The sequence below is a fragment of the Oncorhynchus masou genome, chromosome 25 (assembly GCF_036934945.1).
Source record: "Oncorhynchus masou masou isolate Uvic2021 chromosome 25, UVic_Omas_1.1, whole genome shotgun sequence".
NCBI lineage: Eukaryota > Metazoa > Chordata > Actinopteri > Salmoniformes > Salmonidae > Oncorhynchus > Oncorhynchus masou.
This window is the reverse complement of record NC_088236.1, coordinates 26583293-26611133: the sequence shown is the minus strand read 5'-3', so window position 1 is coordinate 26611133 and position 27841 is coordinate 26583293. Positions and strand designations below refer to the sequence as shown.

The 27841-nt window shown below is 42.7% G+C and overlaps 1 protein-coding gene across 1 annotated transcript; it reads left to right on the top strand.

Annotated features, from left to right (window-relative positions):
* The first annotated feature begins 2539 nt into the window (after nucleotides 1-2539).
* On the top strand, nucleotides 2540-27526 carry LOC135513996 (leucyl-cystinyl aminopeptidase-like). Its single transcript, XM_064937083.1, has 22 exons — nucleotides 2540-2856; nucleotides 10075-10169; nucleotides 10290-10483; nucleotides 10625-10736; nucleotides 14256-14513; nucleotides 14805-14995; nucleotides 15165-15303; nucleotides 15482-15616; nucleotides 15766-15886; nucleotides 16201-16352; nucleotides 16517-16630; nucleotides 16719-16856; nucleotides 16972-17103; nucleotides 17385-17545; nucleotides 18082-18170; nucleotides 20286-20469; nucleotides 20879-21035; nucleotides 21167-21351; nucleotides 21521-21682; nucleotides 22222-22362; nucleotides 23915-23996; nucleotides 24101-27526. The coding sequence occupies exons 1-22, from the start codon at nucleotides 2835-2837 to the stop codon at nucleotides 24230-24232; spliced, it is 3096 nt and encodes a 1031-aa protein (XP_064793155.1). The 5' UTR covers nucleotides 2540-2834; the 3' UTR covers nucleotides 24233-27526.
* Nucleotides 27527-27841: the final 315 nt, after the last annotated feature.

Genomic DNA, 27841 nt, shown 5'->3' with positions numbered 1-27841 from the left:
GACATGGGAGGACATTCTGGACGGGAAGGGATCCTACACATGGGAGGAGATCCTGGCCAGAAGGGATTGCCTCCCATGGGAACAGGTGGAGGCAGCCAGGAGAGCGGAGGCAGCAGGAGAGGTGAACCAGCGGTACGAGGGAACATGGCTGGCAAGGAAGCCCGAGAGGCAGCCCCAAAAATGTATTGGGGGTGGTCACGGGGAGATTGTCCCCAGTGCGCATACATAGCCCAGTGCGCTACATCGCAGCTCCTCGTATCGGCCGGGCTAGAGTGGGCATCGAGCCAGGAGGGATGAAGCCGGCTCAGAGCATCTGGTCTTCCATGCGTCTCCTCGGTCCGTGTTATATGGCACCAGCCCTAAGCACTGTGTCTCCCGTGGGTCTGCACAGCCCAGTGCGTCCTGTGCCTGCGCCCTGCAAGTGCCGGGCTAAAATCAACATCCAGCCAGGACAGGCTGTTCAGGCCCTTAGTTCGAGACCTCCAGTGCGCCTCCACGGACTGGTCTATCCTGTGCCTCCTCCATGGACCAAGCCTCCAGTAGATCTCTCCAGCCTAGTGAGCACTGTGCCTGTTCTAAGAACCAAGTCTCCTGTGTGTCCCTCCAGTCCGGACACTCCAGAGTCTCCCTCCAGTCCGGACGCTCCAGAGCCGCTCGTCAGTCCCCACAGAGCCCCAGGACAGCAACACAATTAGACCCAACCAAATCATGAGAAAACAATAAGATAACTACTTGACACATTGGAAAAAAAAAAAAAAAAAAGCAAACTAGAATGCTATTTGGCCCTAAACAGAGAGTACACAGTGGCAGATTACCAGAAGTCTGTCCATAATAAAGCCCTGCTCTACCTTCTTAACAGCACTATCAACAAAGCAGGTTCTACAGGCTCTAATTCTGTCACATCTGGACCACTATTCAGTCGTGTGGTCAGGTGCCACAAGGTTTTGGGCTCAGAACAGGGCAGCACAGCTGGCCCTTGAATGTACACATAGCACAAACATTAATTATATGCATGTCAATCTCTCCTGGCTCAAAGTGGAGGAGAGATTGACTTCATCACTACTTGTATTTACGAGAGATATTGATATGTTTAAAGTACCGAGCTGTCTGTTTAAATGACTACCACACAGCTCAGACACCCATGCATACCCCACAAGACATACCACCAGAGGTCTCTTCACAGTCCCCAAGTCCAGAACAGACTATGGGAGGCACACAGTACTACATAGAGTAATGACTACTACAGGTAACTACAGGTAACTGATGCAGTAGAAATCAGATTTAAAAAACAGATTTAAAAACACCTTATGGAACAGCGGGGACTGTGAAGCAACGCAAACATAGGCACAGACACATGCATTAAAATTGTATAACTGCGTACATTTTGCCGGACCCCAGGAAGAGTAATGGGGATCCATAACAAAATACAAATACATTGCCCACAAAATGAGGTGGAAACTGAGCTGCACTTCCTACCCTCCTGTCAAATGTATGACCATAATAGAGACAAATATTTCCCACAAAGAATTCGAAAACAAATCAAATGTTGATAAACTCCCATTTCTTTTGGGTGAAATACGACACTGTGCCATTTTTAGCAGCAAGATTTGTGACCTGTTGCCACAAGAAAAGGTCAACCACTGAAGAACAGACACCATTGTAAATACAACCCATATTTACGTTTATTTAGTTTCCCTTTTGTACTTTAACTATTTGCACATCGTTGCAACACTGTATATAGACTTAATATGACATTTGAAATGTCTTTATTTGTTTGGAACTTTTCTGAGTGTAATGTTTACTGTAATTTTTTTTACATTTAGTTTTTACTTTTGTTTCACTTGCTTTGGCAATGTTAACATATGTTCCCCATGCCAATAAAGCCCCTTATATTGAAATTGAGAAAGATAGAGAGTATGGATAAACTGACAAGATACTACATGTCTCTCTGCCCAAACAACAGGTGTTGTCCACAAAGCAGCATATTATTGTAATATTTATTGAATATTCAATCAGGGTTGTTGACGTCAATCGCATGTATTCAATGGAGAGAGATGCGATGCTACTTTCCTCATGCCATGAATTATTATAATTTTTTATTTAACTAGGCAAGTCAGTTAGGAAACAAATAATTATTTACAATGACGGCCTACCCCGGCCCAAACCTGGGCCTATAATGCACCGCCCTATGGGACTCCCAATAACGGCCAGATATACTACAGCCTGAATCTGAACCAGGGACTGTAGTGACACCTCGTGCACTGAGATGCAGTGCCTTCGACCACTGAGCCCTAGAATATGCCTAGCCATCTCCAAACAACTCCGATATAGTGTTTTTGCTTAAAATTGTCAGTACACTCGTACGAATTTAAGCATTACGAAACGTATATTCGATCAACTAAACCTCACGTATGAAATAAGCCACAATGTTTTGTTTTGACCAGTCGACACTCTCATTGGTCTCCATACAAAAACTCCCTTGCTTGGTGGGCAAAACAACGCCACCTGCTGGAGGGAGACAGATTTTCCGCCGAGTTGGGCCTCTTCCCTACAGTCATTGCCGCGCGGAGACGAAGGAAGGAAGCAGTAATTTAAATGCATGGCGAATAGTTTGGTGACATAATGTCGTTTGGATTGTTGATCATATTTAATTAATTTGATCGCACACGCTAATAACTTTACCAACCGTGTTTGTGGCAGCTAGCTAGTGTGTCATAAGTAGCTACCAGCCAAGTTAGCCCACAGACTGCAGCAACACAGTGAACTGATCGGGGCTGATAGCTCAGCCAGCCAGCCAGAAGTGAGGACAGCTCGGCTCTTTCAGATATATTGTCATGGAGGACCCATTTGACAGTGGTAAGGAATAATGATGACGCTTCCTAGCTGCTCCCCATAATTTCCAGCCAGCCACAATTTCTGTAGTAACGTTAGTTAGTTAGCTAACTAGTATTTTAGCTTGCGGACGGTTACCTACATAACGTTCCAAGTCAACAAGTGTCAGGCTGTTGATAGTCGGGCAGCAGTTTTGGTACGAACTAATCAGCATTCATAACCTTGTAATGATGGGTAGCTGATAGAAACATGACTAGCTACGCCTGGCCTTGGAGTACAGCTAAATTAAAATAGCCAGTGTATCTCTGACATAGTTTGCTGAGTAGACTGATCTGTAGCTTTAATTCTCAGTGTGACATTCACTTGGGGGCACATTCTCCAGTCAGGCTGAGCTTAGGGTTAACTTTTGACTCTTTTCAGCCGAGGGCCTCTATATTTAACCCATAAAAGCAGTGTTCCTCACTTTTTTTTTGTAAGGGGGCTACTTGTGGTTGAGACAATCATTCAGAGGGCTGCACACATCTTTCGTTTGTTGTACTTCTATTTCCAATATTAACAATGATCAATTCAGAGCAAATTAAGAGAAATTGAGCACATATAAATATAAACATACACACACCAAATAGGCTACATCACATGTATAAGACCCGTAAGTTGGATGAGTGAAAATGTCCCTTCTGCTCCTTGACTGAATTCATTCTAAATGTATAGTCTGTTGTTGCTATCCTTGCGAGGCAAACCAGGTATGCATTGGCCAGTCTGTTTTTATGTTTTTATTTCACAATGTTCATTGTTGAAAATGTTGTTTCACATGAATAAGTGCTGACAAAAATTGTCACCCTTTGCACACACTGCTTCAGATGTGGATACTATGAGTCTGACACAAGGCCCCAGAAACATCTGATCTTAGTTCACCTTGCAATGTGTCATTGGCCTCCACTATCTCACTCTCTAGTCCAGCACGGTCAGGACAGAGGGCTGTAATGACTGGGGCCAGAGATGACACTGGCACATGAAAGAGGTTCTTAATGACGTTATCTTTGAATCTAGACTCAAACTCCAACTCTTCCAACACATGCACAAATGCATCAACGCTAAAATGTTGCAGTATGTCTGGGTCGGATGTGGTGACTGCTCTGAGTAATGGGAAATTAAGAAATAGTCTTGTTAGGTATGAACTGTGTGGTGATTTTATTTTGAAATGCTATGACCACACGCAGCATTTTGCATAGAGTTTTAGCTTTCCCTTGGAGTTGGGGATTCATTGTTCAGGTGAAGTCAGTTCAAAAAGCCAGCTTTAATATCCACTGTGGATCATCCAGCTCAGGCTCCTCTGGCATTGCTTGCAACAAATTCACGGATTTTAGGAAAAATCTTTCCAAAACTCTGCCACCAGACAGCCATATCACCGCATCATAAAATATCATGTCGCTGTATTCTGTCTGGGTTTCCTCCAGCAACTGGCAGAATTGCCGGTGATTCAGTGCCCTCGCAATAATAATGTTCACCACGCGCACGACTTGCTGCATCAAATTCTGTACATCACGTCACACTTTGAGTTTAGCCACAAGTGCTTCCTGATGAATGATTCAATGAAGCAGGAATATCCTCTCTCTTGCAGAGTTGCAGTCCCTTAATTTGCTTTAAAATAGCTTCCCTGTTTGTGAAATCAGCATACAATATTTAGGCTGAGGCCAAAAAAATAAAATATTTGACATTGTTGTGTCTGCGAAGGCCGCCTTGTTTCTTGCGAGTATCCTAGCAATCTCATGTGTTGCCTCTGTCGTTTTCTATGCAACAGCGTTAATCTGTTTATTTGTTTTTGTCCTTTTAGTAACACTTGTTGTTTCGGAGGTTGCTTTGTGGCAGATATTTTTTGTCATGGTGTGACTGGAAATGTTGCTATAAATTTGCTTGTTTAAAACAATTGACTGCCTTCTGGCAAATAAGACAAAGTGAGCTAGTCCCACCATGCAGTACAACAAAAATCTTCTGTCCATTTCTCTTGGAACTTTCTGTGTTCTTGAATCGACCGTATCCTTCTTTTAGCCACCGGAGCCACATTAGCTAGCTGCATTTCCCCGCCGTTATCTTCCTGATTTTTCTGGTGGTTGTTTTACCATAGCTGTCACGTTGTTCTCCAGGTCTTCCCCCTCATTTTCATTGTCAATAGATTTAGGTTTATTTTTTTACAATGATCCATGTCGACCAGACTGCAAAATTAGCTAGTAGCAAACTGATATGTGTCAGTCGCCGTAGCTGAGCAGTTGCGTTCCATTCCGGCCTTTCTGTTAAACAGCTGCGCTATAATGCCATCTATTTGCTGTCCAGGGAACAATAGATATATTCAATGAAGTGATTCAGTCCTGCATTAAATAGAACCCGTCTCAACAGTGAAGAGGCGATACCGGGATGCTGGCCTTCTAGGCAGAGTTCCTCTGTCCAGTGTCTGTGTTCTTTTGTCCATCTTAATCTTTTTTTTTATTGGACAGTCTGAGATATGGCTTTTTCTTTGCAACTCTGCCTAGAAGGCCAGCATTCCGGAGTTGCCTCTTTACTGTTGAGACTGGTGTTTTGCGGGTACTATTTAATGAAGCTGCCAGTTGAGGACTTGTGAGGCGTCTGTTTCTCAAACTAGACACTCTAATCTACTTGTCCTCTTGCTCAGTTGTGCACCGGGCCTCCCACTCCGCTTTCTATTCTGGTTAGAGCCAGTTTGCGCTGTTCTGTGAAGGGAGTAGTACACAACGTTGTGCGAGATCTTTAGTTTCTTGGCAATTTCTCGCATGAAAAAGCCTTCATTTCTCAGAAAAAAAATAGACTGACGAGTTTCAGAAGAAAGCTCTTTGTTTCTGGCCATTTTGAGCCTGTAATCGAACCCACAAATGCTGATGCTCCAGATACTCAACTAGTCTAAAGAAGACTTTAATCAGCACAACAGTTTTCAGCTGTGCTAAGGTAATTGCAAAATGGTTTTCTAATGATCAATTAGCCTTTTAAAATGATAAACTTGGATTAGCTAACACAACGTGCCATTGGAACACAGGAGTGATAGTTGCTGATAATGGGCCTATATTCCATTTAAAAAATCTGCTGTTTCCAGCTACAATAGTCATTTACAACATTAACAATGGCTACATTGTATTTCTGATCAATTTGATGTTATTTTAATTGACAAAAAAATGAGCTTTTCTTTCTAAAACAAGGACATCTCTAAGTGACCCCAAACTTTTGAACTGTAGTGTACGTGTCAGCCTACTAATACTTAATTATTATATATTTTTTTTAATGGGCCCTATTATATTTCAAAATTCTAATCAAATTCGCTAGCCTATAATGCTAACTTTGTAGGCTGCATATCCTGTACCAGCATCGCATGTTCTCTCCCAGCTTCATGGTCTGAACGACTGTTCATGTATTTAATGTAGGGGTCATAAAACGTCTTTAATGAATGGCTCAGGTAGCGTCAGACTTTAATTTTCATGCCGATCAAAGCTCTAATGAAATCCAGACATATTTATATGCTTTAGAATGACACTAACAATTTTGACCGGAATTACCGGTTTATCCCGGGTGAAAGGGGATTTATTCTCGGGATGGATGGAACATTTGTAAAATACCAGGAAAATATTAAACCCTACTACTCAGGAAAGTGAGGAAACACAACTCAGATTGGTTTAGCCCACTGGGTTATATGCCAAGGTAAAGCCTGTCTGAGTTTAGTCTAATGTGATGCAAGCTGGATGTTTTTTTCTTCCAGTCGTCATCAGAGGACCGTTGTATGTGTGCATGTATTAGCCAGCATTCTAAAATATGTTTTACTCTTGTGGATTTCTATTCCTTTGCTACTACTGCTATCGCTCACTGATAACAACAAAATGCAAATAATTCCAGTAGTTTGGTCTTTCTGGTTCCTCTCCTGTGTGTAGGTGAAAATAGCATTTTTGGGCATGCAATCTTAATCTTTGTCCCAAAAATACTTCTGACTCGCCTCATGGACAAGTGCCTTTCTCAGACCTTAATGTCTGTCCGTGTGAAATGTAATAGACATTTTGTGTTAGTTGCAGGTTGAGATGTTACATGTTATCTCCTGTAAATAACAACAATCATTGATCAAATTAGTCAGAATTGGATATGTAGTCCACAATTTTCTGCTACTCAAAGATGCTATCTCCTCTTGTTTTGGTTACTCAGGCCAGCCTAGGCCAAGCAGTGTGTAGTGTTATTGACAGTCTGTGACTGCTTTAGCTTAGTGCATTTGTTTATCTGTTCTAAAAGCACATTGAGCTGTTGGAGACACGCCGAGCCCTGTTCAACATACGCACTAGCAACTGCAAGTGACATACCCGAGAAGGCAGGCTCCATTATGTCACAGTTGAGTTTATCCTACACAAATCAATCATATTTTATTTTCCTCTTAATTCAGTCAACTGGTTATTTGTTCAGGCCTGTACATTTGATTGGGCTCCTTATCCCATCTCTGTGGTGTGTCATGACATTGGCCTGGGGGTAGTTTTATGACAGTTATAAATACCTCTTTTCCCCCCTTTTTCTCCTCCTCTACCCTACTGATGTTACATTTGCAAAACCCTTGATTAACTTTGAGATTCTGGGAACATCAGAAGGTGGGGGGGGATTTAACTATATTCTGGTAATCCGACCAATTCAACATATGCGGTGGTACTTAATGAATATGATGTCAGTTCGGTTGTCATCCGAGACATTCTCATCAATGATAAGATGACAAACTCTACAGTGGAAAGTCTACCCATCAGAGTTATCGGATTCACATGGAATTGTTATTCAATTTAAATGTTTGAATATTAAATTATTTGTGATGGTATGAAATGTGATTTTAGCTTCTAAAATGTGAGATTTGGGTTTTCATAAGGTAGGGCTCTGTTCAACCCTGTGAAGGGACATGGGCTATAAAAAAATCAAACACGCCGTCCTCTTTCTTCCTATATAAAGCCTTGACGACAATATAACCTCCTCTTCCGAGGATATGAGGACGACGGTCCGATGTCAGAATGGTTCAGATAATAACTACAGAACGAAGCTAACATCAGCGTGAGCTTTGGTTGCGAATGGTATGAACTTTGAACTCTTACTCACTACAAAAGTGATACCTCCTAGCCGTTGAGTTAGCAACAGCCGCTGCAAATGAGGGTTAGGAAGGAACAGACAGAGTATCCCGTCTATCACACAACGACGTTACTACAACGTATTCAATTTACCAGCAGAGACATTCTTCAAAGGACCCGGTTGGGCATCACGGCCTTCCATCTACCACCAACCTACCGAAGCGCAGCTCAGTGTAAATATTTATTGCATTTTCCTTTTCCAAATGGGCGGTAATTTAGAATGCATAAGATACTGTATTTACGATAGCACAGCTTCGCCCTTTGTTCCTCAGTCTTCCCGCTCTTTCACTCAAACCCAGCCCTTTTCTTTTGTGTAACCAGCTGTCATATCTGTTCCGCCCGCTAAGGACGTTTTCCTTTATGACGTAATTGGTAATCAAGTTATGATTTAATTATGTGTATGTGTAATTCTATGTGATTAGTTAGGTATTTAGTAAATTAATAATTAAACCAATTTTGTATTGCTGATTCAAATTGTTAGCCAGGGTTCGTGGAGATAACCACGAATTTACAACTTTCAGATGAGACTGAATTAAGATGATGATTAATATTGACTGCTATTAATGTAAAATATTACTAGGTCTTTAAGAGTTTATTCGGAAGATAACAGCTCTATAAATATTATTTTGTGGTGCCCCAACTCTCAAGTTAATTACCTTTACATGATTAGCTCAATCAGAGAAATTATTTTATAGAATAGCATGTCATATCACTTAATCTGGCATAGCCAAAGACACGACAGGTGTGTGTGTGTGCCTAACCTGATAAGGACCAGAAGGTTCTTTCTGTCGGCTCAGTAGCACTGACTGTACTCTCCTGCTCTAGCTCTGTGCTGTCTGCTTTATGGCTCAACAGCTTTATTACAGCAAATAAAGGACTTCTGTCTTTTCGGATTAGAACACAGACACAAACACTACTAGTCAATAGACACAGCTGTCTTTCTCTGTGGGGGCTTTTTTCATTAAAGCTTAATTGACTATTTGAAAAATATTCCAAGTATGTTATTTCATTAGCCTAGCCTGCCGCAATTCAGAATGCACAAGGCCTTTGTGAAAAGCCTAACTGATGGGGGGAATCCTGTCCTGGACATTGAGTGCACTAGTAGGCCTATGTATGGAGCTGAAATGTCCAGAGGTTATGCCTTGTTCAGCTGACAGACAGTCAGGTTGTTTTCACTCAAACACAGCTTCACCTACTTGGCCTTATATAGCCTGCACTGGCCTCAAACTTCAGGTCTGCGTGGCTCTTGCTAAGTGGTGTAGGCTATAGGATAAACATATGTCTGTGTATGTTTGGTGAAAACAGGAAACGTGTGGTGAGCTGCTGCTGACACTTTCCATTTCACTGCTGCTTCCGTTACAGCCCTTGCTGTTTCAGTTTGAGGTGCCGTCATTTTGGTCTGAATAACAGATACCACATTTATAGAACACCTCATTTGACACTATAATACTAGTTGTTCTAACATGGCATTAGGTCTGTCGGGTTGGTGTGAGTCAGAAAAATCTAAGGTTGTTGTGGTTCTTCTTTTGATCTGGGTATTATTTACATAGGCCTGATATTCAGCTCCATATTATTAGGAGCAAGACTGTCTGCAGTGCTGCAGACCAGTTGACCTCTGAATCAGAACTATGTCTGTTGCAGGAAGGGATAGGGGAAACTGATGGCTTCATTCTCTTGTTAACTTAGTGTAGGCAGCTCGGCCCTACCAACACGCACGCTTTCTCACAATGGAACACACACAATGGAACGAACGTACTAGATGTATGAGATTTGTTCTAGCTCTTCACTTAGCCTACACGGTACATCCACTATTCAGACACACTGGGACTTCAGAATACTTGCTCTTATTACAGGAGAGAATGGGACATTTTATACAGTTTGACAACTGTTGTTATTATTGAATTAGAGAGTTGAGTGTTTTGTCTGTAGACACAGGGGATAATCAATAGAAATGGAGCCACACACACACTTTATTGAAAGCCTGTGTGTGTGTGTGTGTGTGTGTGTGTGTGTGTGTGTGTGTGTGTGTGTGTGTGTGTGTGTGTGTGTGTGTGTGTGTGTGTGTGTGTTAACCTGTTTTATTTGTTTGTGTAACCAGAGCGAGTGTCCCTGCCCAGGAACATGATAGAGAACAGTATGTTTGAGGAGGAACCTGACGTGGTGGACCTGGCTAAAGACTCTACAGCCTTCGCGGTAATTACATACTATACAGCACTGACATTAACCCATCCACCCATCAGTTGTATCGTCTCTTCTAACTGTTTGACTTTTTCCAGATTTTCACATTGTCCCCCCTCTTCCACCTCCCTCCAGGCGTTGGAACCTGATGAGGTGGTGTATGAGCCCCGTAGCTCCCGTCTGCTGGTGCGGGGTCTGGGAGAGAACGACCTGGACGATGAGGAGGAGGACTATGAGTCGTCAGCCCGCCTACTGGGCATGTCCTTCATGAACAGAAGCTCCACCCACAATCCTAGCTCTTCCCCTTACAACAGACAGGCTCCACCCAGGTCCTTTTTACTTTTCAAACCCAATCAAACTTTATTTAAAGTGAATTTAAACATGCCAGTCACTTTACAGTAAATTAAAAACAAACATAAACAGTAATATTATATTTATAGATTTGTAAATAGTGTTTGTTTTTTGGCCAGGTTATGTTCCTGCCCCTCGGCTCGTATGCTGGTGGTGGGCGTGTTCATCTTGGTACTGTTCGCATCCATGGCGATGGCTCTCTACTTCCTGCCTGGCTGTACCTTCACTAAGGTAGGGGTGTGTGTGTTGGAGTGTCGGGGGTTTGTGTATGTGAAAAGTGTGTGGCTCCTGCATTGGCCTCCGCAGGTACGGGAAGTGGTACCAGTGCCAAAAGGGCAAGATGGTGTATACAGTTGAAGTCGGAAGTTTACATACACCTTAGCCAAATACATTTAGCCAAATACATTTTCACAACTCCTGACATTTAATCCTAGGAAAAATACCCTGTCTTGGGTCAGTTAGGATCACCACTTTATTTTAAGAATGTGAAATGTCAGAATAATAGTAGAGAGAATTATTTATTTCAGCTTTTATTTCTTTCATCACATTCCCAGTGGGTCATAAGTTAACATACACTGAATTAGTATTTGGTAGCATTGCCTTAAACAATTTAAACTTGGTTCAAACGTTTCGGGTAGCCTTCCACAAGCTTCCCACAATAAGTTGGATGAATTTTGGCCCATTCCACCTGACAGAGCTGATGTTACTGAGTCAGGTTTGTAGGCCTCCTTGCTCACTCACGCTTTTTCAGGTCTGCCCACACATTTTCTATAGGATTGAGGTCAGGGCTTTGTGATGGCCACTCAAATAACTTGACTTTGTTGTCCTTGTTTGTGGTTAATGTCCATTTGGAAGACCCATTTGCGACCAACCTTTAACTTCCTGACTGATGTCTTGAGATGTTTCAATATATCCACATACTTTTCCTGCCTCATGATGCCATCTATTTTGTGACGTGCACCAGTCCCTCCTGCAGCAAAGCACCCATGATGCTGCCACCCCTGTGCTTCACGGTTGGGATGGTGTTTTTCAGCTTGCAAGCCTCCCCCTTTTTCCTCCAAACATAACGATGGTCATTATGGCCAAACAGTTCTATTTTTGTTTCATCAGACCAGAGGACATTTCTCCAAAAAGAGTGATCTTTGTCCCCATGTGCAGTTGCAAACCGTCTGTCTTTTTATGGCGGTTTTGAAGCTGTGGCTTCTTCCTTGCTGAGCGGCCTTTCAGGTTATGTCGATATAGGACTCGTTTTACTGTGGATATAGATGCTTTTGTACTTGTTTCCTCCAGCATCATCTGCTGTTCTGGGATTGATTTGCACTAAAGTACGTTCATCTCTAGGAGACGGAACGCGTCTCCTTCCTGAGAGGTATGACGGCTATGTGGTCCCATGGTGTTTATACTTGTGTACTATTGTTTGTACAGATGAACGTGGAACCTTCAGGCATTTGGAAATTGCTCCCAAGGATGAACCAGACTTGGGGAGGTCTCCAATTTTTTTTCTGAGGTCTTGGCTAATTTCTTTTGATTTTCCCATTATGTCAAGCAAAGAGGCACTGAGTTTGAAGGTAGGCCTTGAAATACATCCACAGGTACACCTACAATTGACTCAAATGATGTCAATTAGCCTATCAGAAGCTTCTAAAGCCATGATGTTATTTTCTGGAATTTTCCAAGCTGTTTCAATGCGAAGTGAATTTAGTGTATGTAAACTTCTGACCCACTGGAATTGTGATACAGTGAATAATAAGTGAAATAATCTGTCTGTAAACAATTGTGTCATGCACAAAGTAGATGTCTTAACCGACTTGCCAAAACTATAGTTTGTTAACAAGAAATGTGTGGAGTGGTTGAAAAATGAGTGTTAATGACTCCATCCTAAGTGTATTTAAACTTCAGACTTCAACTGTATACACTTAACGTACACGGTGCCTTCAGAAAGTATTCATACATCTGGACTTATTCCACATTTTGTTGTGTTACAGCCTGAATTCAAACTGCATTAAATTGCCTCGTACCTCTGCACATTGATCTGGTACTGGTACTGCCTGTATATAGCTCCATTCTTGTGTATTTTATTTTATTACTCTCGTGTTCGTTACTATTTTATTTTGGATTATTTTTGCATTGTTGGGGAAGGTTTGTAAGCAAGCATTTCATTGTCAAGTCTATACCAGTTGTATTTGGCGCATGTGATAAATATAATTTGATTTCAAACATATATTTTTTTTCGCGCATCTACACACAATACCCCAGAATGACAAGGGAAAACACGTTTTTAGAAATCTTAGCAAATTCATCAAAAAATGAAATACAGACATCACATTTCCCTAAGTATTTACTCCACTGAATTAATAGATGTTAGAATCACCTTTGGCAGTGATTACAGCTGTGAGTCTTTCTGTCTCTAAGAGTCTCTAAGAGCTTTGCACACCTGGATTGTACATTATTTGCAAATTATTTGCAAATTATTCATTTACATTTACATTTAAGTCATTTAGCAGACGCTCTTATCCAGAGCGACTTACAAATTGGTGAATTCACCTTCTGACATCCAGTGGAACAGCCACTTTACAATAGTGCATCTAAATCATTAAGGGGGGGGGGGGGGGTGAGAAGGATTACTTATCCTAGGTATTCCAAACCCTGTTTTAGGTTATTGTCCTGCTGAAAGGAGAATGTGTCTCCCAGTGTCTGTTGGAAAGCAGACTGAACCAAGTTTTTCTTTAAGATTGTGCCTGTGCTCTATTCCGTTTATTTTTATCCCCCCAAAACTTCCTAGTCCTTGCCGATGACAAGCATACCCATAACAAGATGCAGCCACCAACATGTATGAAAATATGAAGAGTGGTACTCAGTGATGTGTAGGATTTGCCCCAAACATAATGCTTTGTATTCTGGACATAAAGTTAATTTCTTTGCCAAGTTTTTGCACTTTTACTTTAGTGCCTTAGGATGCATGTTTTAGAATATTTGTATTCTGTTCAGGCTTCCTTCTTTTCACTCTGTAACTTAGGTTAGTATTTTAGAGTAACTACAATGTTAATGATCCATCCTAAGTTTTCACCTATCACAGCCATTAAACACTGTACCTGTTTATAAAGTCACCATTGGTCTCATGGTGAACACCCTGAGCGGTTTCCTTCCTCTCTGGTAACTGAGTTAGGAAGGACTCCTGTATCTATATAGTGGCTGGGTGTAATGATACACCATCCAAAGTGTAATTATTAACTTCACCATGATCAAAGGAATATTCCATGTCTGCTTCTTTTTATTTTACCCATCTAGAAGGTGCCCTTCTTTGCGAGGCATTGGAAATCCTCCCAGGTCTTTGTAGTTGAATCTGTTCTTGAAATTCACTGTTTGACTGAGGGACCTTACAATTATCTGCATGTGTGGGGTACAGAGTTGAGGTAGTCATTCAAAAACCATCTTAAAAATGTGACTTGTTAAGCACGTTTACTCCTGAACTTATTTAGACTTGCCATAACGAAGGGGCTGAATACTTACTGACTCAAAACATTTCAGCTTTCATTTTGAATTAATTTGTAAAAATTTGAAAAACATAATTCCACTTTGACATTCTGGGGTATTTTGTGTGTGTGTGTTTGTGTGTGTGTGTAGTGCAGTGACACACATTGTCAATTGAATCAATTTAAAATTCAGGCTGTAACACCACAAAATCAAGGTGTGTGAATACTTTCTGAAGTAACTGTGTATATACACTGTGTTTATCCTCTTTCTCCCCAGGCTGGCTGTGGTAAGGCTAACTCCTCCACTCCTATGGAGCCATCCTATCCTAACAGCACCAATGGGGAGCTGTTTCCCTGGAATGAGCTCCGACTCCCAGCCAGTGTACGGCCTGTGAACTATGACCTATCCTTGACCCCTAACCTGACTTCCATGACCTTCACTGGCCGCACTGTCATCAACATGACAATACTACACGACACCAAGCGCATAGTTCTGCACAGCTCTGAACTCATTATCACCAAGGCAACCTTCCAGGTAGTCTATGATCAGCTGTGCCATTGCTATTTACTCAAAAATAATGTGAAGAGAAATACATCTTTATAGGTTTTGATTTTTAACTGTAATTATTCTGATATTAATGCACAGTGTGTAACTGTCTCACTAGCAGTATAGAGAGAGAGTAAGATTTGCTTCCCCTGTGAAGATAAATTGTTTTACCTCGATAATGAGGTTTTCCCTAGATGGTGATGTTTTCCCTTGCTCAGTAATGTTTTATTAGATGATGTTTTACCTTATTAAATGCTGTTTTTACTATAACCCTTCCAGGTTGGAGATGATAAGAGTGTTGAGGTGAAGGTGTTGGAGTATAAACCATGGCAGCAGATAGCTGTTAGCTTCCCAGAGGATCTGAAGGTAGGCCAGGTGTGTATGTTAACGTTGGACTATGCAGCCAACCTCTCACACACCTATGACGGCTTCTACAACAGCTCCTACAACGACAAGACTGGAGCCAAGAGGTAAGCAAAATTATTTTAAAAACTATGTACTAAAGTTTGCTCTAAAAATAACCTCTTAACTCCAGATGAATGCAGCGAGATGCATTCTGTAATAGTGTGTAAACTTGACAACTCCAGTTTGAGCCTAGTCCTTGCTCTCTGTGTGTGACTCTGGCCACCCTCTCCTCAGGGTCCTAGCTGCCACCCAGTTTGAGCCCCAGGCAGCCAGGAAGGCCTTCCCCTGTTTTGACGAGCCGGCTTTTAAAGCCACTTTCCTGGTCAGGATCACAAGGGAGCCTGGATACATCACTCTGTCCAACATGCCCCAGGTACTGTGTGTGTGTGCTTGAGAGTTTGCCTGCACCAGTGTATTTTGGTAAGTGGTAAACATGCATCAATACATTACAAAATCAAATACGTGATATCAAGTGATTACTAGAGACACTTGACATGAAGAATGCCAGTGATTAAATCATCTGTTAATAGAACTGTTTTTGTGTTCCCCAGGCTAAGACGACTACATTACCCAGCGGCCTATTGGAGGATGAGTTTGAGCAGACTGGCGTTAATATGAGCACCTACCTGGTGGCCTTCATCGTAGCCAACTTCACCAGCATTACTAGAAACGTGTCTAATACACTGGTACGTACAGAATCCCTGCCTCACAATCTATTCACACTATTTATATGACCTGCAAAATGCTGGAATGCAACTGTCTACTCTGTGCCTATCCCCCTATTTTGGGATCTATTCTATTTATTCCATTTCTATGGTGTGTGTGTGTGTTCTAGGTGTCAGTGTACTCTGTGCCAGAGAAGAAGGAGCACACACACTATGCTCTGGACACAGCCTCCACGCTGCTGCACTTCTACAACACCTTCTTTCACATCGACTACCCTCTGAGGAAACTAGGTGAGAGGTGACACAAAGACACAACACACAGACACTCAGCCTTCACACAATAAACTCATCGATGAGGGATAAAAAATACAAATAAATCCATTTTGGATTAAGGTTTTAATGTAACAAAATTTGGAAAAAGTCAAGGGTTCTGAATACTTTCTGAATGTATTCAGAACCCTTGACTTGTATTGTAGATTCATTTGAAAATGTGTGAGAAAAGTGTCATATTTTCGATAATGAGACACAAAATATGCCTTGGTATTTACCCCTCCACCTTTCCGTCCCTCTCTCTACTCTTCCTTCCTTCTCTCCACCTCCTCCAGACCTGGTTGCTATCCCAGACTTTCTGGCGGGGGCGATGGAGAACTGGGGTCTGATCACCTTTAGAGAGACCAGCCTGCTGGTGGGAAACGAGTCCTCTCCTCTCGACAAACAACTCATCGCTAACGTTGTAGCCCACGAGCTCGCTCACCAGGTGTGTGTTTGTCTGATGTGTTTGTCTGATGTGTGTGTGTGTGTGTGTGTGTGTAGGCTACTACAAGGTGATGGAACATATGTGTATGTATCTCAGCAGTCTTAATGCTGTTTTGATGTTTGGTCATAAAACTGTTCTAATTCCGTTGTAATGTTGTGTGTCAGTGGTTTGGGAACCTGGTGACGATGCGTTGGTGGAATGACCTGTGGCTGAACGAAGGCTTCGCCACCTACTGGCAGTACACGTCCCTAATGACAGAGTTCCCACAGCTGGACCTAGTAAGCAGCACCACGTCACACATGCAGGTGCTGTGTCAGTGTAGGTTTAGATAACCGTGGATTGATGATCCTTCTTCTCTGTCTCCAGGGCAATGTGTTCCTGGGGGTGCGCTTTAAGGCCATGGCCAAAGATTCTTTAAACTCCTCCCACCCAGTGTCAGTGTCGTCCCAGGTGACCACACCTGAGCAGGTGTCTGAGATGTTTGACTCTGTCACCTATGAGAAGGTACAGTCTTGAGCTTTACTCACAAATGTGCTTAACATTTTATTGATTAGTAGAGCGAAGGATATTGGTGCTGTAGTCACATCAGTAATGTGTCTGTCCATGTGTCTGTCTCTAGGGTGCTTCCCTCCTGCTGATGTTGAAAACCACTCTGCCAGACGGTCAGTTCAGGAAAGGACTCATAAAATACCTGGATAACTACAGAGGATCTAACACTGTTACTGAAGATCTCTGGAACAGTCTCACCCAGGTAGGTGTGGTCTGTCTGAGACACTCTATCTCCGTTTCCTGATTAGTTATTTTCACAGGTTCCTTATTTTGCGGCTGTAAAATCTGGCGCCATATCCTTCCTCTTTTCACAATGGTCACCCTGTCTGTGTATTAAGTGTGTGTGTCTTGTGTTGTATTAAGTGGGGGTCTGTTGTATTAGTACTACTGATGCTGATACTCCATCTCTCTCCCATGGTGATGAGTAGTCAAATTAGTAGATTCTTTATATTTCTTATTGATTGTTGGTTCTGGATGCTCCAGGCCCAGGTGCTTCCCCAGCAGGAGAGTGTGTCAGACATGATGAGAACATGGACGCTGCAAAACGGCTTCCCATTAGTCACCGTCAGCCGCAAGGGTGGTCACGTGACGCTCACGCAGGAACACTTCCTGCTCTCCGCAGACAACGCCACACACACCTCTAAGTGAGACATGCACGCACACGCACCCTCTCTCACACGCACCCTCTCTCACACGCACCCTCTCTCACACGCACCCTCTCTCACACGCACGCACCCTCTCTCGCACGCACCCTCTCTCACACGCACGCACCCTCTCTCACACGCACGCACCCTCTCTCACACGCACGCACCCTCTCTCACACGCACGCACCCTCTCTCACACGCACGCACCCTCTCTCACACGCACGCACCCTCTCTCACACGCACGCACCCTCTCACGCGCACCCTCTCTCACGCGCACCCTCTCTCACGCGCACCCTCTCTCACGCGCACCCTCTCTCACGCGCACCCTCTCTCACGCGCACCCTCTCTCACGCGCACCCTCTCTCACGCGCACCCTCTCTCACGCGCACCCTCTCTCACGCGCACCCTCTCTCACACGCACCCTCTCTCACACGCACGCTCTCTCACACGCACGCTCTCTCTCTCTCTCACTCTCACACACTCTCATACACTCTCACACACACATTCAGACCAACCTTTCTTTGTGTTCTCCTCAGCCTGTGGCATATCCCCGTGACGTATGTGAATGACAGCTGTAGCTCTGCCCCTTCCTGCATACAGATCTTCACGCTGAGAAATAAGACAGGTAAATAATAAGACAGGAAAGACCGGTAAAACTCTGTACATTCAGCTCTGTAGTTGTCAGTGAGCTTGACTAACTTCATGAATTGTCTAATTCAAGCAAGCCTTTATGGTTTGAATTGCTTGTGATACATATTTATACAGTGCATTCAGAAAGTATTCAGACCCCTTGACTTTTTCCACATTTTGTTACATTTCAGCCTCATTCTAAAATGGAATTAATTGTTTTTGTCCCCTCGTCAATCTACACACAATACACCATAATGACAAAGCAAAAACAAAATTGTTGCCAATTTATTAAACCCCCCCCCCCCCGAAATATCACATTTGCATAAGTATTCAGACCCTTTACTCAGTACTTTGTTGAAGCACCTTTGGCAGCGATCACAGCATCGAATTTTGTTCCTCATTGTCTGAGCGTCTTTAGGTGCCTCATGGCAAACTCCAGGTGGGCTGTCATGTGCCTTTTACTGAGGAGTGGCTTCCATCTGGCCATTCCACCATAATTGTTTTTTTAATTTTATTTTTATTTTTTTATATATATATAAAATATATTTTTTTTTAATTTTACCTTTATTTAACCAGGTAGGCAAGTTGAGAACAAGTTCTCATTTACAATTGCGACAGAGTTACACATGGAGTAAAACAAACATACAGTAGAAACAAGTCTATATATGATGTGAGCAAATGAGGTGAGATAAGGGAGGTAAAGGCAAAAAAAAGGCCATGGTGGCAAAGTAAATACAATATAGCAAGTAAAACACTGGAATGGTAGATTTGCAGTGGAAGATTGTGCAAAGTAGAAATACAAATAATGGGGTGCAAAGGAGCAAAATAAATAAATAAATAAAATAAAATAAATACAGTAGGGAAAGAGGTAGTTATTTGGGCTAAATTATAGGTGGGCTTTGTACAGTTGCAGTAATCTGTGAGCTGCTCTGACAGCTGGTACTTAAAGCTAGTGAGGGAGATAAGTGTTCCCAGTTTCAGAGATTTTTGTAGTTCGTTCCAGTCATTGGCAGCAAAGAACTGGAAGGAGAGGCGGCCAAAGAAAGAATTGGTTTTGGGGGTGACCAGAGAGATGATAAACCTGCTGGAGCGCGTGCTACAGGTGGGTGATGCTATGGTGACCAGCGAGCTGAGATAAGGGGGACTTTACCTAGCAGGGTCTTGTAGATGACATGGAGCCAGTGGGTTTGGCGACGAGTATGAAGCAAGGGCCAACCAACGAGAGCTTACAGGTCGCAATGGTGGGTAGTATATGGGGCTTTGGTGACAAAACAGATGGCACTGTGATAGACTGCATCCAAAATTGTTGGAGTGCTGCAGAGATGGTTGTCCTTCTGGAAGGTTCTCCCATCTCCACAGAAAAACCATGGAGCTCTATCAGGTTCTTGGTCACCTCCTTGACCGAGGCCCTTCTCCCCCAATTGCTCAGTTTGGCCTAACGGCTAACTCTAGGAAGATTCTTGGTGGTTCCAAACATCTTCAATTTAAGAATGATGGAGGCCACTGTGTTCTTCGGAATCTTCAATGCTGCAGACATTTTTTGGTAACCTTTCCCAGATCTGTGCCTTGACACAATCCTGTCTCAGATCTGTATGGACAATTCCTTCGACCTCATGGCTTGGTTTTTGTTCTGACATGCACTGTCAACTGTGGGACCTTATATAGACAGGTGTGTGCCTTTCCAAATCATGTCCAATCAATTGAATTTACCACAGGTGGACTCCAATCAAGTTGTAGAAACATCTCAAGGATGATCAATGGAAACAGGATGCACCTGAGCTCAATTTCAAGTCTCATAGCAAAGGGTCTGAATACTTATGTAAATAAGGTATTACTGTTTTTTTTATTTTTAATACATTTGCTAAAATGTCTTGATCCTGTTTTCACTTTCTCATTATGGGGTATTGTGTGTAGATTGCTGAGGATTTAATAAAACATGTAATAATCCATTTTAGAATAAGGCTGTAAAGTAAGAAAATGTGTAAAAAGTCAAGGGGTCTGAATACTTTCCAAATGCACTGTATACAGTAGCCTGCTGGTTGTATGCGCTGAGGTTCTAGGTAAAAGCATGACCATGTGTCTAAGTGCATTATTATGTGTTTCCAATTAGCGACTCTGAATGTGTCGGACAGTGTGAAGTGGCTGAAGTTCAACTACATGAACACGGGCTTCTATATAGTTCACTATGGAGACGAGGGCTGGGCCACTCTCATAGATGCTCTTAAGACTGATATCAACACACTCACACCCCACGACCGCGCTTCACTCATACACAACATCTTTGCCCTGTCCAGGTCAGTGTGTGTGTGTTTGTACTGTGACATGGTACGCTCAATGATCATAGTAGCTGGGAGATGGATGTCTGTCTCTCAGAAAGACTCGATTCATTTTTCTTTATGTGGTCAATGCTGTAAAATATTATCTTCTCAGTCAACCTACCTGGTAAAATAAGGTCATAAATAGATTATACATAGATTCATCTATTTTTAACCTCATTTTACCAGGAAGGATGAATGAAAACACATTATTTTAACAGCAATGACTACTTTAAAAAAAAAAAGTCATAATTGGAGGCCTGTCTTAATACTCTGCCTGGACTTGTACGATTGCGTGAATGTCTGCATTTTAGTTCCACAGACAACAGACACAAATAGACAGAATTCATTCAGATCTATTGTCTATTTTTTCTCTTCCCTTCATCAGACTGGGTCGTGTGTCCTTCCGTCAAGTTTTAAATCTGTTGGACTATGCCACCAATGAGACTGAGACTGCTCCTCTGACAGAGGCCCTTTCACAGCTCAGCTCTGTCTACAGACTACTGGACAAGAGACAGGAGCAAAGACTGGTGGCCCGCATGAAGGTAAATACACACACACACACACACACACACACACACACACACACACACACTAGATTGTCAGGTACCTTGTTTTTTAGTCTCACCATTTGGGACACACTGACTGTGCTTTCACTTTGTAATGTGTGTTTCAGGTGTACATTTGGGGTCATTTTGGCCAGCTGATGGACAGTCAGGACTGGGGAGAGGAGGAGAGTGTGTCCAGACAGGAGCTGAGGTCAGTCCTGCTAGAGATGGCCTGTAGTCTGGGACGGCAGAACTGTACTGACCAGGCCACGGCCCTCTACGACCAGTGGACCAACTCCAACCAAACCAAACAGTAGGTACACACACCAATTGACTTTAGAGTTTATATATAAGAATATATACTTTTGCTGGTTTAAAAAATATATATACTTTTAGATTTTTTGGCCGCCATGGTCTTCATCCGTAGTAAAGCTAGATATCTATTCTATAGTGATGTTGTGGTGCTCTGTTGTCTCCTCCAGGATCCCAGGTGATTTGCAGCGAGTGGTGTTCTCTACAGCGGCCCAGTCTGACCTCAGATGGCTTTCTCTCATGGAGGCATACGGTTCCACCACATATGACTCTGAGAAACGCAAGATACTGCAGGCCCTGGCCTCCACACAGGACCCACAAAGCATTGTATGGTAAGGGGGAGAGTGAGTGTGGGTCCACGGTACTTAATGAATCAATTTACAGACATTAACTGGCCAACTAAATTCTCTACCCAGAGTTTGTGCAGAGAGACATACAGCTGTACTCAAGCTGATCTTCCCCCTGAAGCTAGGACAGAAGAGTCCCTTCCCATCTTTCTGAAAACATCTGAAACCCTACCTCTTCAAGGAGTATTTTAAATACCCTCTCCCCTCTTCTCGCAGCCCCTCCTCGCATTCCCTCCTCATGCCCGAGGCTTTCGTGAACTAACATTCGCACTTCACTTTTTGCTCCCTTACTAGATCTGACTTTATTGAAAGCTACTTTATTGGGGAAAAAGTGCACTTACTATGACTGAGATAGGTAGGTGGGACAACCACATATCTTAGGATGAATGGACTAACTATGTCGATCTGGATAAGAGTGTCTGCTAAATAACTAAAATGTAAAATGTGCCTAAGCTGTGCCCAGATATGTTTGTAGCGGCCTATGGTGTGTGTCTCTGCATCACTCTAAACACCTCATCCTTCAGGATTCTGAGCACGGGGCTCGAGGGAGGGATTATCCAGACCCAGGAGCTGCCATTGGTCATCAGCACCATGAGTGACAGCTTCGCTGGCCACTTGCTCGTCTGGGACTTTGTCAAAGAGAACTGGGACAGGATCATAGAGAAGTGAGTGCCACCTTATTCATAAGATCAATTATACACTGAGTGTACAAAACATTAAGAACACCTGCTCGTTCCATGACAGACTGACCAGGTGAAAGCTATGATCCCTTTTTAATGTCACTTGTTAAATCCACTTCAATACGTGTTGATGAAGGGGAGGAGACCGGTTAACCTGTCTAGGACTAGCGGAACACCACCACCCCACCCCACCCCTCCCCCGCAACAGCCAGTGAAAGTGCAGGGCGCCAAATTCAAAATGACAATCTCTTAATTAAAATTCCTCAAGCATACAAGTATTTTACACCATTTTAAAGATAGAATACAATTTACAGAAATACTCATAATAAACATTGATAAAGATACGACTATACATGGAACTTTAGATAAACTTCTCCTTAATGCAATCGCTGTGTCAGATTTCAAAAAAACTTTACGGAGAAAGCAAACCATGCAATAATCTGAGTACAGCCTTTAGACAACAAAGCAGCCAAAAAGATACCCGCCATATTGGCTAGTCAACATTACTCAGAAATAGCATTTTAAATATACACTTACCTTTGATCTTCATCAGAATGCACTCCCAGGAATCCCAGTTACACCATAAATGTTTTATTTGTTCGATAATGTCCATCAGTTATGTCAAAATATCTTCTTTTGTTCGGGCGCTTTGTAAACAAATCCAAAAGCACATTCAGGTCGCGCCAAACATCGGACGAAAAGTTTAAAAAGTTCCGTTACAGCCCGTAGAAACATGCCAACCTAAGTGTGGAATTAATCTTTAGGATGTTTTTAACATAAAACTTCATTAATGTTTGTACAAATTAAGTGGAACGTAGCTACCTTTCACGTGAGCGCTCCAGACCGAGGTTGTGACACTCTGACAGACCACTCACTCAAAGAGCTCTTATGAGCCCCTCCTTTAGAGTAGAATCCTCAAAACAGTTTGTAAATACTGTTGACATCTAGTGGAAGCCTTGGGAAGTGAAACATAACTAATATCACCCTGTATCTTCAATGGGGAATGAGTTGAAAAACTACAAACCTTAGATTTCCCACTTCCTGGTTGGATTTTTCTCAGGTTTTTGCCTGCCAGTTTTAGAAACTTCAGAGTGTTTTCTATCCAATACTAATAATAATATGCATCTGGGACAGAGTATGCTCAACAGCTTCCTGTGTGTATCAAGAATGGTCCACCACCCCAAGGACATCCAGCCAAGTTGACACAACTATGGGAAGCATTGGAGTCAACATTGGCCAGCATCCCTGTGGAACGCTTTCGCCACCTTGTAGAGTCCATGCCCTGATGTATGGAGGCTGTTCTGGGGGCAAAAGGGGGGGGGGGGTAACTCAATATTAGGAAGGTGTTCCTAATGTTTGGTATAGTCAGTGCACATTTATATACTTACAGCATCAACCGACAGAACAATGGGCCCAAAAACAATAGTTTCCCAATCGATATCAGTGGACCTGTTTCAATTGGCTCTTGTGGAGAAGTGGTTAGTTTCTATTGGCTGTTGTGAAGTAATGGCCTGTTTTTGATTGGCTGTGTGTGTAGGTTCCCAGTGGGGTCCTATCCCATCCAAAGCATAATCAGGTCCACCACCTCCCAGTTCTCCACTCAGACACACCTGGAGGAGGTGAGCTTACACCTCAGAACCATGCCGACTCTATATCATGTGTCTGTGTATCAGATGCCTAGTGCATGTTGGTCTTCTCTCATGTCAACTGTGTGTGTGTGTAGGTCCAGGGTTTCTTCTCCAGTCTGAAGGAGCGGGGGTCTCAGATGCGTAGCGTCCAGGAGGCTTTAGAGACCATCAGACTGAACCAGCTCTGGATGGACAGGAACCTCCCAACACTCAGAATATGGCTCTAACATGGCTGCTTGGCAACTGTCGCTCCCGGCAACCTGCTCCGAGGGCCATATTGCCATGGCAACAGCAGTGTTTGCACTATAGTAGGGCTTGTGTCTCAAATGACATCATATTCCCCATATAGTGGCTACTTTATTTTTTCACTATGATCAAGACTAGTTCACTATATAGGGAACAGGGTGTCCTATGAGTTGTAGTAGCCAGCTCAGGGTTGCTCTAGAGATTGTGTATCTGACCCCGTATCAATCAGACTCGAACTCCTCTCTCTCTATGCTGTCGACCAAACCTTCACACCGCTTTCATCACAACAGCATGCCTGGACACACAACAGAGTGTCTATCTTTCAAACTCAACGTGCTTCACATTGTATGGAGGAAACTCACCCATTCCAGCATCCACCTGAGAAAGAAGGACAAGGAATACAGGAAGAGAACATGCTGTGTAATCAGTGCTGGCAACATGTCATCAGTATGTGTTACCGGTGAAACTCTCATGGCTCAGTGACTAATTGTGCTCTCTCAGGCCCTGGCCCTGACTCCAGCCTCCACATGACTGTCCTACTGTCTGGGGGAGGAGGGGGAGAATGTCTGTTGAAGGCCAGAGTAAGGCTACAGAGCTGGCACACAATACAAAGGGGTTAGGTGACCGTGTACAGTAGACACGCTCAGCAGGCTACAGCCAGAACGTGTATATGTTGAAGGAAAATACCTTACTGTTTAGATCAGTGGTCCCCAAAAATGTGGGACTAAAAATGACTAAAACCAAATTGAAACTGTAAAAATGCTAATGGCGCTATTTTTATAGTGTTTATTGACTGTCCAGCTCACTAATAATAACTGAAATGAAAAGTAGACAGTCGGGGAGCATCGAAAATTCTCAAAATGATGGATAGAGGACAATTTTTTTTTTGCAGATTCTGGCACTTTTTAAATATTTGTTTTTAAAGAGCGAATGCGGCCCTCAGGGTAAAATGAGTTTGAGACACCTGGTTTAAATGCTCCCAAAGTGAAACTCTACCACAATTCTACCACTGTCGGTCTGTTAGTTAGACCTCAAGAAGTGTTTTGGTCTGTTGGTATAAACCAGGGGACAACGTTTGGTTTGGCCCGCAAGGACCACTAGGGGGCCCCTGACTGACTTCCTTTTTTAGGAAGTCAGTCAGGTTCACAACTTACTGTTACGAGATACCATAGTAGAATACATAACGTGTCATTTCAAAATTTGGTATTGCCTCAGCAGTTTTCCTCTTGTTATGTCAGTCACTGACAGTCAATCAACTAGCCCATGTCAGCTAACATCGATTGCTAGGTAAGTTAGTCTAGCCAGCTATCTAAACCTTGTAATAATCATAGCCGTATTACTGACTAGGCATCCAAGGCACATGCCCAGGGGCCCTGACCTCCAGGGGGCCCCTCATTTCATTTTGTTATTCACTCTCACTGATATCATAGGAACATGGCATAAGCCATAGCAAACTGTGTAGAACTGCAGGGAATTAGCATTAAATGTGGCAAAATGTCTCACCATCCCATGGAAAAATGTATCCATCACATGAAATTAGTCATGTTGAATTGCTGAAAATCTGAATGTGTTGTTAGGTGTCAAGTTATACGGCTACGATTTGATTCATGTTTCAAGACCCTAGAAAGCTATTGTTTACCTTTTTTTTATATTTCTAAATAAATGATTTCTTTTAATGGGCTGCAGCTCATCACTCAGATTATATTTTGGTACACCAAGCCCAAGAGTTTGAGCCCCCCTGGTGTAAACGTTGGGTGAACTAAACACCCCGGCACTTCTGTTGACGTAATTTTCATTGTTATATTTTGACAGTTAATGTCATACATTCATGTTTATCTAACAATGGTTTCAGTAACTGGCCTGCTGTCTAGCTTTATTCAGATTGAAGGAGTATAGTTAAGACCGCTTTCCGCTTTTCCTTTGCGTACGAGGCAATCTGTGTCCAGAATATTTCACTCTCACAATGCTTGTGAAGATGTAATGCTACTACTATCCTTATGATGTTTTTTGATCATGTTTTCTATGCGTGCAGATTTTTTCTTTAGTTTTTGATGTTTGGTTTTGGTTGTATATATGGTATGTAGTGTGATGCCTCGGACGTATGAGTCCTGGTCAAATGCTTTTAATGGTTTTGTTTTTACTAAAGAACAAAGTGTACTGATGAATGTGAGGTCACTTCAAGGGCTCAGGATCTTGTATGAAACACAGCTAACTAGATCCATATTAGGGTTGGGTGGCTGCACCATGGTTCTTTTCAATTTAAGTGGTGGTAATAATGAAATCAACAACTTTAAATAATAATGTAAGTTTTTAAAGTACAGGGTTGCCTGATTGTTTCTGTCTTTTCCATTTAAGGAGTTTAGTGAGTGACCTAACAGTGTTGCGTCTGTAGACCTGGGTAGTGCAGTTTTAGCTGTGTCTGTAGTCCAACAGTCTTCTGTCATTGGTTAGCCTGGCATAATGGGCTAGGTTACGTTATCTCACTATGTGCGAGCTCTATGGTACTCCGTTGTCTATTGTAGCCCTGTTGTTTTCGACTCTGTGTGGAAGATGATTGTATCAGCCTCCCATCTGACTCTGGGTAGAAGTTCCCTGTAGGAACAGATCTATGATCAGTTACACAACAATTCAGACCTTAATCAAATATAAAACTGACCTTGGATCAGTGTCTAGGGCACAGTTAAATGAGGAGGACGGGCTTCTGGTAATGGCTGGACCAGAATAATGGTATCAAATGTATCGAACACCGCTTCCATGTGTTTTGATGCCATTCCAATTCCTCCGTACCAACCATTATTTTGAGCCGTCCTCTCCTCAGCAGCCTCCACTGGTCTAGAGGTAACTACCTCCTCTCTGCTGCAGCAGCATTGGCTCAGATGTTGGCAACCACTGAATGTCCTCAAGGAGCTCTTCTATTACATAACAACATGACAAATGAATATCTGAGCTTCTAATGTAGCTTCTCTTCTAATCTAAAGCCTCAGAGGTCTGTAGCTATGTCTCCTGTTTGGTACTGTCTCAGTCTGAATGAGGGTTTACTTCTCACTCAGTGCTGTGATGTCATGTTGAAAACATTGGAACAGCTAGGTCGTATTGGCCGTTATATGTCTATTATGAAATCTATCTTGGGTGCAGAATTGTCAGTGTATTCCTATGCCAAGTCCACCTCGATTGTTGCTCATCATTTTAAACTGTTTTGCACTGGGGTTGAATGATGCTGAATATTGTCAGGCTCTTCATGTCATGAAAAAAAGACGAATAAAATGTTTTCTGGACTTTCGCTGTTTTCTCTTTGTGTGCTAAGCGTGGTCTGTGTTCAGCAGTTAGTGTTTGCTTGAGGCTTACCCAAATGTACTGCCTTTCTAGGGAGTTTTTCCTAGCCACCGTGCTTCTACACCTGCATTGCTTGCTGTTTGGGGTTTTAGGCTGGGTTTCTGAACAGCACTGACATCAGCTGATGTAAGAAGGGCTTTATAAATACATTTGATTGATATCAAGGTAATGTAGAATATACAGAGCACAGATATGACAATGAGACAGATATTTCACTGGACGTTTAACAGAAGCGTCCGTGCGGGGTTTCCCACTCA

Bases quoted from the DNA above. Each gene is read 5' to 3' on its own strand.
- LOC135513996 (XM_064937083.1), top strand. From the start codon at position 2,835: ATGGAGGACCCATTTGACAGTG. The intron at 18,171-20,285 runs GTAAATAATAAG...GTTTCCAATTAG, and splicing joins CACGCTGAGAAATAAGACAG to CGACTCTGAATGTGTCGGAC. The intron at 21,036-21,166 runs GTAAATACACAC...TGTGTGTTTCAG, and splicing joins GACTGGTGGCCCGCATGAAG to GTGTACATTTGGGGTCATTT.